Consider the following 13,854-nt stretch of genomic DNA (forward strand, 5'->3'; position numbering starts at 1 on the left):
TGATTTTTAATTGATTTGTACGATTTTTCAATGATTTGTAAAGACACTACAAGAAGTTATTTGTAAAGACACTACAAGAAGTGGAAGATCACTGTTATTTGATGTAAAGAGGGTATCCTTGTTCATGTCATTGTTATAAATCTAGGGCGGTCGGACTTGGATGTGCAGCCTAGTTTATCTTAATGAAGCTCGTAAATTATCGTCTATATTGTTTGAATGTTAAAAATCAATTATTAGCGCGTGTCTATGAACATATGGGAAAAAAAATCAAAATCCATATTTTTGACGTTATAATAAAATTAACGTTACGTCAGACTGGCCCGTGCTGCTTGTATATACAAAATTTTTAACCCTATAATATTCATTACATAGTGTATATTGTTTATTTTTTGTATATTTACCAAATTATTGTCTATATTGATATATTATTGTAAATGCTTGCCATTGCGGGCTTTAGTAAGAAAATGAAGCATTTGTCCACGGACTTTTGGACATCCCCCGAATAAATGTTTCCAGTTGTGTTTTTATTTTTACACTTAAGAAGGATTGCCACTTTAGACTTTCGTTGGTGTGATACACAGGGATTATCCTAGGTATTCCTTCGATATCAGTTATCATTTCTATTCAGAATAGTTTCCATCCTGCAAAGGACGATCTTCCTGCAGCGTCGCTAATAATAGGACCTTTATTATATGATGTATGCGTGCGCACAAAGATATCATCTCCTGCATTGACGTGTGCCACAACAATTCCTGTTCATCCGAGATTTCCTCCAGTACCTGTATTAACGTAAATTACCCCCAGTGCATCTGTATTAACCATCGCCTCTGCTGAGTGATAATGATCACCATAAACTCGCATTGTCCAAGTGAATACATACATCCCAGATTCTGGAACAACAAATGCCCTCGTAGCGGAATGGTAGCCATGCCCAACGTTTGTTTTCACAACATCAAATATGAAAGGATATTGAACAGATATTGTCGGAGTGTTCTGAGACATGTACGCGTAGAATGCAATGGCGTTCATTGTTGGAGGAGACAATCTTTCTGAAAAAGATGCAGGGAACACATGATTTAATTAAAAATAAAAATCGTATTTTATAGCAAACTAGTTATGTTATAGCTACCAAAGTAAATTATTTGTCTTTTTTGTGTGAAAATAAATACGGTAATAAGAACTACATAAAATTATATGACCCTTTTTAAGCAGATAGTTTAGAAACAACACATTTTAATTTATAATGGAAATGCAGCGCAAATCCTAAAGGTCGAAATACTCATCCAGGCTATTCTTTTTATTTTCAATACTGATATATGAACAATAATCACAACAAATTAATACAGAGTTAACAGAGTGTTATTTATTGGTATGCAATCCTGCTGTTTCATAGGAAAACCACAGGCGCAATATCTAGTGCATACATTAATACTAATATTATTTCCTTGGATGATTTTTAACAGTGAAGTTAAATCATCGATTATTTTGTTGTTTCCAACTTGCGTCTGTAGCCATCAATGAAAGAATGTCAATTGCCACTAAAATACAATCTTTTCGTATTTTAAGACTAAGCATGACGTTGTGTTAGGTGTAAGTTGATTTATCATTTTCTATATCCCCATGTGAAAATTGACACTTTGAACAAAGAAAGTTTTCAAATATCATCCTGAATGAAACTTTGATCCTTGAAGTATTTCCGGGATGATCTACCGTAAGAAATATGTAAGATCATATTGTCTTTTGCTTCAGGCTTACTGGGATACATCGAATTGAAAATGACGACTCTCGTTTATTGATAAAACGTCGTCAATGAATTTAAATGTAAATTTGAAGAAAAACAAATTGAAGACAGTATTTTTCTCAATTCTCATTTGCTACTTCACAAGAATAATGCATTAATCATTTTGTGCGAAAAGTCATTTGAGGTTAAAAAGTGTGTCGAGCAGTATAGACAATGGTATTTTCAAAATTATAGATGTGTTCTCTACCAAATACTACGCTTTGAGTAAGTGTAAAACATAAAAAGGAATTTTAAAAAATTATATCTTAAACCAAATATGTCCTTCATAATGTTACTTTTATAGAAAGACTATCACATTAATAAGGAATGTTGTTCTAAGTCTATAATTTTCATTCCAATTGTTATGTGTTCCTATTTTGAAAAAAAGATGTTTTTCGTACATTACTTTAAGTATGAGGTTAATATAAATTAAGTAGGGATGTTAATGAGTACCCGTTTAACCGGGTACTGTATAACGTCCGAATATCGAATACTTAAATTGGTACTCGGTTACTCGGATGTATATTTTTTTTTTCTTATTCCAAAGTACACATATTCATTACAGTTTGCAGTTTAGTGTAAATGTTCATGATACGTCACGATTTTTTTCGCCAGATGCATCCAGCGTAAACAATTCACGTGATTGGTCAACTCAAATTATCAACATTGACACTTAAATAATCTGTTGCACGAGCAACCAATTATTGATAAGAAGAAAGTTCCTGTCGTAAAGCTTGTGGTTAGTAGGCGTGTTCAGTTGACATTGAGCGCAGCTGTCAACTAGATCGTGATGTAAGGTGAACCTTTACACTTAGCTGCAAACTATAATATCACAAAGCTTATAAAAAATAAACTGAAATTTGCATACGATAATAAGAGTGCCGTCGTCTACACATGTAAAACAGATGTTATCGCATGTGGCTGTCTAATTATATACAGTAATTAGTGACCAATCACCTGCTTTTCTCACCTATTGCGGTCTTTATTTTTAAATGACTTCAATAAGTTCTGTTATCTATAAATATTTTTGAATTATATAGTAAAACGTTACCGAAATCCTACATGCATAGGTATGCCGCTACCGACTTAAAAGTATAAAGAAATATCTTGGTACATGTAATTTTGAAGATTCAAATAAAATTGTTTAAAGTCAGCTAAGCGGAGTAAATTGTGCCTATGCAGGGATGCAATAATAATATTCGACAAGCAATCCCAACGACGTCCATTCCTTCTGCTTCGCTAGTGTGATCATTACAAAGATGCGTAGCAGATTGATTAAAGCTTCTTCCCAACAAAAAATGCAAATAACATATAATTATTGGTATACCAAATTTATGTCTTTTGTGTGCGTATTTTTTAAAAATAAATGAATAAAATACAATTAATCATTTTTGTTGGGCTCGGTGTTTCTAAACATTTACAAAGAACGTAATAAAAAACAACATTAGGGTTTAACACAGCTGAACTGAGTTTAACAAAAATCGCTAGTGTGATCATTACAAAGATACGTAGCAGATTGATTAAAGCTTCTTCCCAACAAAAATGCAAATAATATATAATTATTGGTGTATCAAATTGATGTCTTTTGTGTGTGTGTATTTTTTTAAATAAATAAATAAAGTACAATTAATTATTTCCGTTGGACTCGATGTTTTTAAAAAATTATTAAGAACATAATAAAAACAACATTAGGGTTTAACACAGCTGAACTGAGTTAAACAAAATTAACAGACTTGTATTTACCATTTTACCAAGTACCCGAGTACCTACCTGGTCAGAAAAAATGTCCGAGTAACCGATTATCAAACATTGACCGATTTGGCATCCCAAAAACTAAGTTACTTTAGTTAATAATATTTTCATAACAAATGACAATTGTGCAGAAATATTCTTTATGCTCTCGGTAGCGTTGTTTTGCTCCTAAAAATATGTTCCATTGTTCGGTTGACGGAAGAATAAAAAGTCATTATCAAGTTTTCCTGAACTGTCATTAACCGAGCATTTAAGTCATTTGCTTTTCTATGTTGTTTTATTGTTTTGTTCATTTGAAATATCATTTTTGCATTTTTTCGATTGCGAGTGACAGACCTTCATATATCTGTCTAAAAAACAAACTTTCATCTTTCAAACTTTCTAAATCAAGTTCCCCGATTCGTTCAGCTACATATGGAGAAATGGTGTTCATTCTCCTCATTTACATATTCGCCATATTGGAGCTTTAATGGCGGCAGATTCTATAAAGTATTATATAGAGAACTCACAAAAAATTGCCAATTTTATATTCTAACTATTTCGGATAAAGTTCCTCCGCCGATCTTTTGTTTTTTTTTTCTTTATATCCTCTACCGGAAATAACAATGATGTTGATGCCAAAGTGAAAGTTGCGACCGCCTTTTTGATTTGAAAATTCGAAGCGAGAGTACATTGTTTTAATGAAGAAAGGAGAACTGAATTAGTGTTTTTATCATTTTTGGTGATTAAGTGTTTATTGCATGATGACAGAGTTCTTCCGCCGATTAATAGGTGCAAACGAAGGTCTATTTTTAGAAAATATTGCTGTTATAAAATTGTATGAAGAGTAACGACCGCCTTTTAAATTTAAGAACGGCAATTTTTTGCATTCGCTTGACCTACTAATTATTGAAACATACGGTATCATTAATTGCCAACTGACGATAACGCTAAGTTCTACCCATTTAGATATGTCGAATGCTTAGAGAAATTCAAATAAAAAAGTCTTGCATGTTTTTATATTAAAAAATTAAAGAAATGGTATAATTTGAGTTTTTGCAGGATCTTATGAATATTAATGAGAAGTAAATCACGTGGGAGCAACCTCATGAATAAACTGCACGTCATTTCTCCATATGATGTATTTCCTGATAGAACCTTCCATGTGTGTTCTTATTTCTGTATTTTCCCGAGTTAATTGGTGTTTTTCTCTCTGTGGAGACGAAGTTTGCTTCTTCATTATTGGCATTTCTGTCTCATTTAAGTGTAACACTTTGTCATATGTAGGATTTCTAGTGACACCTATTATGGAACGTAAAAATTTTAATTCCTCCTTAAATCTTGTATTCTCCTCCTCAGTTTTCCTCTGTCTTTTCTCTAAGACATGAAATTTTTCTGTCATGACATCCAGCTTTTTCATCAAAATTTCAGTTATATTTCTGTTGCCTATGACATCCATCATCAATATTTGAATTTTCTGTATCATAGAGAGGAGCACCAAGCTTTCCTGATTTAAAATATCCCTAAGAACACTTGAAACCTTTCCAGACGTAGTACCCTGAAGGGACTCGGAATTGTCTAATAAATCATTCCCCATAATAGAAGGAAGGCAATCGGTTTCATACAAAGAAATCACAAACCCGACTAATACCCACTTCGAATGCATTGCAGTTACCTGCATTGCCATCGCGCAAAGGACTAAATTTACAAGGTCTTTATACTTGTATAAGCAATTAAATTACATATTAAAAGGCAAAATGAACAGCCCCAATTAAAAAGAGTAAAAGTACTCAAGTAGGGTTATCTAAGACTGCATGTTGAAGGTAGGAAATGAAACGAATTAGTCTCAAGAGATGTATGTTGGGAAATAATAAACATATTATGTGACATTGCTTTAACAGCCACATAGAGGTTGTTTTGTAATAATGAAAAGGGGAATAGCCTCATTTTCCTTGCCGTTTTGTTTTCAATGTTTCTTATTTATTAGAAACGTTCAGTACTCTATGTTCTTGATAAATTTGTAACGATAGAGGGTATGAACACTTTGGTGCTCGAAAATTGGTAAGAATAGTTTCATTTGATATTTCTAACTATCATTAACACGACAAAAATTGATCAGAAAACTACGGAAGCACAACAGCGCAAACCAGAAATAAATTATTATATAAATAAAAACAAAATTATTTAAAACAGAAAACAAAATTATGTAATAAAAATACCGAAATTATTATATAAAGAAAACGAAATTATTATATATAAAAAATGAAATTGATACTGAAATGCGGAATTTATAGATATGCATGGTGAGGGCCTGAACCCATGAATCAATTCATAGAGTGCAGGTCTTATAAAGCATTAAATAATAACTTATAGACTTGATTTATCACTATCAATATGTGACTATATACTTACAGAGGACCTTGACTTAGTCGCATTGACTGAAACTTGGTTAGGTTCCTCTGTTGATGAAGCTGTTGTGAATGAACTGAAACCATCATGCTACGAAATCATTCGTCAAGATCGCAACAGTGGACGCCGTGGTGGTGGAATAGCTCTTGTCTTTAAGAAGGGAATTGATGTGACCGTTCTGAACACAAGTTCGGATATTTTCACTCAATTCGAACATCTAGAAGTTACAGTCCGAATAGAAGACATGAGAATGAATCTATGTATCATTTACAGACCGCCACCTTCTACTGTGAATGGTTTAAGTACCAGTCAGTTCTTCTCAGAATGGGACACCTATCTTGATCAGAATACTATATTTCCCCAAGACCTAGTAATCACAGGTGATTTCAATTTTCACGTCGACAATCGTAGTGATCCTGAGGCAAGCAGGTTGCTACAATCCCTTGATGATCGCAACCTTATACAACACGTGGACGAGCCGACCCATGTTCACGGACATATCCTAGACTTGCTTATCACACGATCATCTGGTGAAATACTACATTCACGTCCTCAAGTCAAAAATCCTTCATTGAGTGATGTGAAAGGAAACTTGTGCTGTGACCACTATGCTATACATGCAACGTTCAACTGCAGAAAGCCACAACATCAACGTAAAGAGATTACGTTTAGAAGGCTCAAGAATATCAACATACATGACATGAGTAGAGATATCAAAAATCAACTACAAGATGAATCCGCACGAAATGAGAACACGTCTGTTGACCATTTAGTACAAGGGTACAACAAATGCCTCTCGCATATTCTAAACACTCATGCGCCTCTTGTTAGCAAGTCAATTCTTGTAAGAGCTAACACAGAGTGGTACACAGACGAGCTCAGGACAGCGAAACAACAGAAGCGGAGAACGGAGAGACGTTGGCGTAGATCTAAACTGGAAATACATCACCAGCTTTTTAAAGCGGAATGTAAGCAAACAGGCCAATTACTACACAAGGCAAAAGAAGAATTCTATTCTACTAAAATTCAGGAATGTAGATATGATCTGAAAAACTTCTTTAGGGTGACGAATTTATTGATGGGTAAGAATCAGGAGAGTCCCCTACCAACATCACCATCAGATGAAGATCTTGCAAATAAATTTTCAACGTTTTTTATAGACAAAGTAACATCCATCAGAGAGACACTTAAACAAAAAACAGAAAAAGAAGACAGCTATTTAGACACCGACGTATACTATCATGGGCCTCTATTAGCTGCTTTTGAACGTACCACTGAAGATGAAGTACGATCACTAATAATGAAGGCACCCAGTAAATCATGCGAACTGGATCCAATTCCAACAAAGCTACTGAAAAAGTGCCTGGATCCGGTAATACCGCTTGTCACAGAAATGGTTAATGCATCTCTCGATCAGGGAATTTTTCCGTCTGCTTGGAAGGAGGCCATAGTTCGTCCACTTCTTAAGAAACCTGGACTAGATAAGGAAGTGTTGAAAAACTATCGGCCCGTATCGAACTTGAGTTTTATCTCAAAAATATTGGAGAAAGTTGTGGCTCGTAGGATTGATGCCCATTTGGATGCGAATTCTCTTCGCGATCCACTTCAGTCGGCATATCGTCCCAGGCACTCCACGGAAACGGCCCTCATCAAGGTCCACAACGATATTGTGACAGCCCTAGACCAACAATCTTCAGCAGTCCTTGTCCTTCTGGATTTATCCGCTGCTTTTGATGTTATTGACCATAACATATTGTTCCAACGCCTTACTGTGTCTTATGGTTTCCGTGATGGAGCTCTTGAGTGGATCAAGTCTTACCTCAAGAACAGAAAACAATGTGTCACAATTGGATCCGTCCGATCAGAGTCTAGACAGCTGCCTTTTGGGGTCCCCCAAGGATCTGTACTCGGACCGAAATTGTATTGCCTCTTCTCCAAACCCATTGGAATCATATGCCACCGCCATGGAATGATATATCACTGCTATGCAGATGATACACAAATCTACATGATCATAAGACCACTGGAAAATTGGAACAATTACTTTTCTCGACTTGAAGCGTGTCTTAGTGAAATTGGTTCATGGATGACATCAAACCTACTCAAACTAAACCAAGAAAAGACCGAGCTAATAATCTTCTCCACAAAGCAACACCAGAAGTATCTACCAACATTACAACTAAAAGTTGGTGATAATATCATTGAAAGCGTGCCATGCGTAAAAAATCTAGGTGCATTTTTCGATCAACACCTTACTATGGAAAAACAGGTATCCTCGGTCGTCAAGTCATGCTATTTTCAAATAAGCAATATTGGACGAATACGGCGCTTTCTAACAAAAGAAGCCTGCAAGACCATGGTGAATGCCGTTATCACTGCCAGGCTGGACTATGGGAACTGCCTTCTATATGGAGTGTCAAAGGCCTTACTAGACCGGATTCAAAAAGTCCAGAACACGGCAGCTCGCTTAGTTACAAGATCATCGAAACGGGAGCATATTACACCTATCCTAGCTGATCTTCATTGGCTACCTGTTTCTTTTCGTCCACAATATAAAATCTTGACATATGTCTACCAATCCTTACACGGGTTGGCTCCATCGTATATCAAAGATCTTATAATGGAATACAAGCCGACCAGGTCACTGCGATCTGAGTCAACATCACGGTTAGTTGTTCCTAAGATCAGGACGAAGACATATGGTGAACGTCGACTTGGTTGGGCAGCAGCATTTTTGTGGAACGACCTTCCTAATGATATAAAGCAGGCCCAGTCCCTGGATATTTTCAAAAGACAATTAAAGACGCATTTTTATAGAATAGCTTTTTAAATTTTAGGTGCTCAATTTTTAAGCAGCAAATCATAAATCACATATGATGTTCTTTTATTGATTTTTTATTGATGGTGTAATTGTATTTTGTATGTAATTTGTAGTATTCTAATGTTATAATTCCGAGCACATTTATGAGTATGGATTAATATTTTATATATGTATTCATAGCTTTTAAATTATGTTTACTTGCGTTTTATTGTACAGCGCTTTAGAGTTAAATTATTAATATTTAGCGCTTTATAAATTCATATATTATTATTATATTATTATTATTTAATTCAACATTCAAAAACATTAGTGGGGGAAGTGGAGTATAAGAATAGATAAATAAAAAAGAACTTTAATAGATAAATTTCAGATTGATAAACGTAGAAAAACAAAATGTGGCTGCAGCCTAAAATTCGTATTTTTGAATTTAATGATTCAAAACGATTCAATTTTGTTTACAGGAATTTTTTGCTCTGACGCATACCCTAATCGAGCCTGTAATCTTGAACATAGCGAGGATATCTGTTTCTACTTAAATAAAATTAATGACTTTCGAAAAAGATCTAATGAATCGTTCGAAGGTCAAGATCTTGCGTCTCGTATTACTAACTTCCTCCCGAACTAAACCTAGTGTCCTATCTTTGTACTCTTAAATCTTACTTAAAGGCTGTTGAAACAAAATAATTTGAATATTTGAATCCTTTGTGGGATTTGTTATGCAAGTGTGTGCATTGTTTGTTCACTCATATCACAGTCCAGTCCAATACGAAAATACGTAATATTATGAAAAAACGTAAGATTACGAAAATGCGTGATATTACAAGTTATCGTAATATAAAACTTATTATTACAATTTTTCGTAATGTAGTTAAATTACGAATACGCGTAATATAGCAGATGTAAGAGACTATATTACGAGTTTTCGTAATCCAAGACAAATTCAAGCATCGCAAGAAATTGGAGGCGGGTAGCAAAGTATGACGCTTAATACGAGATGTCACGGGCGATAACTTGTACGACTCTTACTGAGATTTGAATTCTGTGTATTTCAATAAGAATTGCACGAACAGTTGAATTATGAGACGAGGGTGTGATTTTTAGGGTAGACTTCGCAAGAAAAGTAGGGAGTTCGGGTGATATAGACCAATGCGACATGCTTAAGCGAATATTGAAATTTACTTGAAAATTGGTCTTATCCTTGGGAAAATTCCTATAAAAGAATAATAAAAGAAATCACACATGTTCACACACTTTAAAAATCATTTAATCTTCAGTTTATTGCCAAATTTCTTCTATTCTATACTTGCTTAACGACGACAGACCTAATTCATTTCTACAATAGAAAATTTACTCAAATTTTAATATGAGTTAAAGTGACTTTTTATGAGTTAAAATCGATGAAAAAAATATATGGTCATCGATATAGATTTTTAATAGGGAGCGTTTCAAAAGTAGGCAACGAAAATCGATGATTACTATAGGAAGTAATGGGAAAATGCGAGTTTGTGGTATAAAAGTGATGATTAAAAAAATTCTGCAATAGAATTTTTATTCATATTAAGATACAATGTTAACAAGATAATTTAGTAGCAAATAATCCAAAAAATAAATAGGTCATCGGTCTAGATTTTTTAAGGAGGTGTGTCAAACTCTGGTGAATGGTATATTTTGGGGGGAAATTTTCATTGAAAATACCTTGGCAAAATAAATTGTGTCGCTTTATTTCCTTATTCTTCAATTTACTTTTACACTAAATAAAAATAATAATTTTAAGTTGTTTAAAACTCTAGGGATAGTGATAAAGTAGGATTTATGTGAAATAAATGCGTATAATACTCTAGGGATTGTCTCAAAGTACGATTTTTGTGACCCACTTACCATGGGAATCAATATCTGAAAGCCTGATTATTTCAAAAGTTAATATTTTCTTAGCATACCTGTAATTAACTAAAATACTTGAACCTGATACAGTGTTTGTCAAATTAAGAATAAGCATAGATATTAAAGTTTAAGTATAAGGGACTGTTTCAAGATAGGTGTTTTTGATTTTTCGTTATCTGCGTGGTTTACTGTATATGATCAAATAGTCAAATACTGATGCATTCATTACGAAAATAGTACAGAAAAACAAAAGGCTCATGGGCTACATTGCTCCCCTTAGCACACTGGCTAGAGAGAAAAACAGCAATAATCACTTCAGTATTGAGAGTTTACATTGGGGAGGGGGGGGCTTGAATTTTAAACAACCTGATGATGCTTCCATATCAATATAAAAACTGGCTTTGCTGTTATTGAGCAGATAATTTTTTTTAATTCATTCATTTGACACCCCCTCACACATTATGGTCCAGCCCTACCCCTGGGGCCCCCATTTGAATCAGTACAACTATTACTACCTTAAGATTTTTATGCCCCGACTTCCGGCTATCTTACCTTGAAATCAAATGTCACTTTTTAGCATAACTTCTGTAAACTGTAGGGGTTTAAACGATAGTAAAAAAAGAAAAGATGTTTTTAGCTATCTTAGAAATTTAAAATCCTCAATATACTGTCTTCAAGACACCCATTGTACAGAGAATGAAAAAAGTTCAGTTTATGCCCAGTGGGGCCATGATATTATGATGAGTGCAGGAAAAACAGATGCTAGAGGAACATTAACTCTTATGAATAATAATGTAGAAGTTAAAATTTCTACGGTGAAGTCTGACATGAATGGAAATTTCCTTATTACTAATATGACGGTGGATAATAGATTTAATATTACTTTGGTTAACTTATATGGTCCAAACAGAGATGATCCACAGTTCTACTCAGAGATTGGTAATAAAGTAGAGGAATATGGTAATTAATTTATTATTATGTGTGGAGACTGGAATATAGTTCAAAATTTTCAGTTAGACTGTCATAATTATGTTAAGGAAAATAATCCTAAAAATAGGGTAGAAATACAAAACCTAAAAGATAAATTTAATCTTGTGGACCCTTGGAGAGTAAAAAACCCAATAGTAAAAAAATTCACCTGGAGCCGTAGAAACCCTATCAAACAAGCAAGGCTAGACTTTTTTCTTATATCTGAAGAATTATTGTCAATTTTGGAAAATGTTAAGATCATTCCAGGGTATAGAACCGATCATTCAATAGTAAGTATTGAATTTAGAATTAATGATTTTCAACGAGGTAGAGGTTTTTGGAAATTTAATAATTCTTTATTAAGGGACAAAGAATATATTTAAAAAAATCAAACAACTTATATATGATACAGTAGCAGAATATACAATGCCCCCTTATACTCCAGGACCTGATGCATAATTACATATTCCCAAGGACTTATTTTTAGATGTACTGTTAATGAAAATAAGAAGTCTAACTATCTATTATTCATCTTATAAAGTAAGGGAAAGAAAAAATAAGAAAAAAGACCTCAGCGTGCAAATAAAAATATTACAAGAAATGTTTGATATTTGTCCAACACAGTTATATTCAGATTTATTAAATGAACTTCAGACAGAATTGGAAGAAATAAGGAAATATGAATTAAAAGGACTACTTATAAGAAGTCATTGTAAATGGATTGAAAAAGGAGAAAAACCTACTAAATATTTTGCTGCGCTTGAAAAAAGAAACTATATTAATAAAACATTTTTAAACTTGTAAATGAACAAGGTATAGAGGTTAATAAACAAGATAAAATTCTGGAAGAGATAAAAACTTTTTACAAGACATTGTATGGAAACAAAGATCATATTCTTAATACATAATAAGGATGTTAAAAAAGTCTCAAACGGTATGAAAAATCAATTGGAATTAGAAATAACTAAGCAGGAAATATTTGAAGCATTAAAACCATTCAAAAATGACAAATCACCAGGAACAGATGGATTCACTGCAGAATTTTTTAAATTCTTTTGGTCAGATATTGGGTCCTATGTATTTAACTCTTTTAAATGTAGTCTTGCCTCGGGTATGCTTTCAAAATCTCAAACTCAAGGAATTATTTCAATTTTACCTAAAGGACATAAACCACGAAAATACCTCAAAAACTGGAGGCCAATTTCACTTCTAAATACATCATATAAGCTCTTATCCAGTGTATTAGCTAATCGAATGAAACCCATTTTAATTGAAATTATCCATGAAAATCACAAAGGATTTTTAGCAGGAAGATATATATAGGAGAAAATTCTAGATTACTTTACGACATCATTCAATATTGTAATGAAAATAATATACCAGGAATGATACTGTTGCTTGATTTTGAAAAGGCATTTGACTCAGTCTCTTGGAAATTTATTTTCAAAGTTCTAACCTTCTTTAACTTTGGTGAAAAATTTCAGAATGCTATAAGAACCTTGTTTAAAGAGGCAAAATTATGTGTTATTCAAAATGGCTTTTTCTCAGAATTCTTTAACATTGGTAGGGAATGCAGACAGGGTGACCCTATTTCTCCATACCTTTTTCTTCTTTGTGCAGAGATAATGGGCATAATGATAAGAAATAGTGTATCAATCAAAGGAATAGTTGTAAATGATAAAGAATATAAACTATTGCAATATGCAGATGACACTGTATTATTATTAAAAGGTACCAAGGATTCACTAAAGTCAGCATTGTCACTAGTAGATGAGTATGCAAAATACTCAGGATTAAAACCAAATTATGAAAAAACTAAATGTGTGAAAATAGGATCCTTATCAAATGAAACAAATGAAATTCTTACAGATATTGAAAATCTTCAATGGTCCCAATACCCATTTACAGTTCTAGGTATTACATACTGTGTGAATTTGGATAGTAGAGATATGTACGAGTTGAATTTTAATTTAGTTTAATTTTGTTTACAGGAATTTTTTGCTCTGACGCATACCCTAATCGAGCCTGTAATCTTGAACATAGCGAGGATATCTGTTTCTACTTAAATAAAATTAATGACTTTCGAAAAAGATCTAATGAATCGTTCGAAGGTCAAGATCTTGCGTCTCGTATTACTAACTTCCTCCCGAACTAAACCTAGTGTCCTATCTTTGTACTCTTAAATCTTACTTAAAGGCTGTTGAAACAAAATAATTTGAATATTTGAATCCTTTGTGGGATTTGTTATGCAAGTGTGTGCATT

General features: G+C 33.4%; 1 protein-coding gene across 1 annotated transcript in view; it reads right to left on the reverse strand.

The window, feature by feature from the left end:
* Window positions 1-431: 431 nt before the first annotated feature.
* The window catches only part of LOC134250764 (uncharacterized), a 57,505-nt gene continuing 44,082 nt past the window's right edge, over window positions 432-13,854 (reverse strand). The window contains exon 2 of the mRNA XM_062733118.1: window positions 432-1,049. Coding sequence (XP_062589102.1) covers window positions 757-1,049 — 293 coding nt within the window. The 3' untranslated portion in view covers window positions 432-756. The remainder of the gene's footprint in view (window positions 1,050-13,854) is intronic.

This window comes from Saccostrea cucullata, unplaced genomic scaffold (assembly GCF_032062105.1).
Source record: "Saccostrea cucullata isolate Sc308-1 unplaced genomic scaffold, CSIRO_AGI_Scuc_v1 ctg5660, whole genome shotgun sequence".
In the NCBI taxonomy this organism is placed as follows: Eukaryota; Metazoa; Mollusca; class Bivalvia; order Ostreida; family Ostreidae; genus Saccostrea; species Saccostrea cuccullata.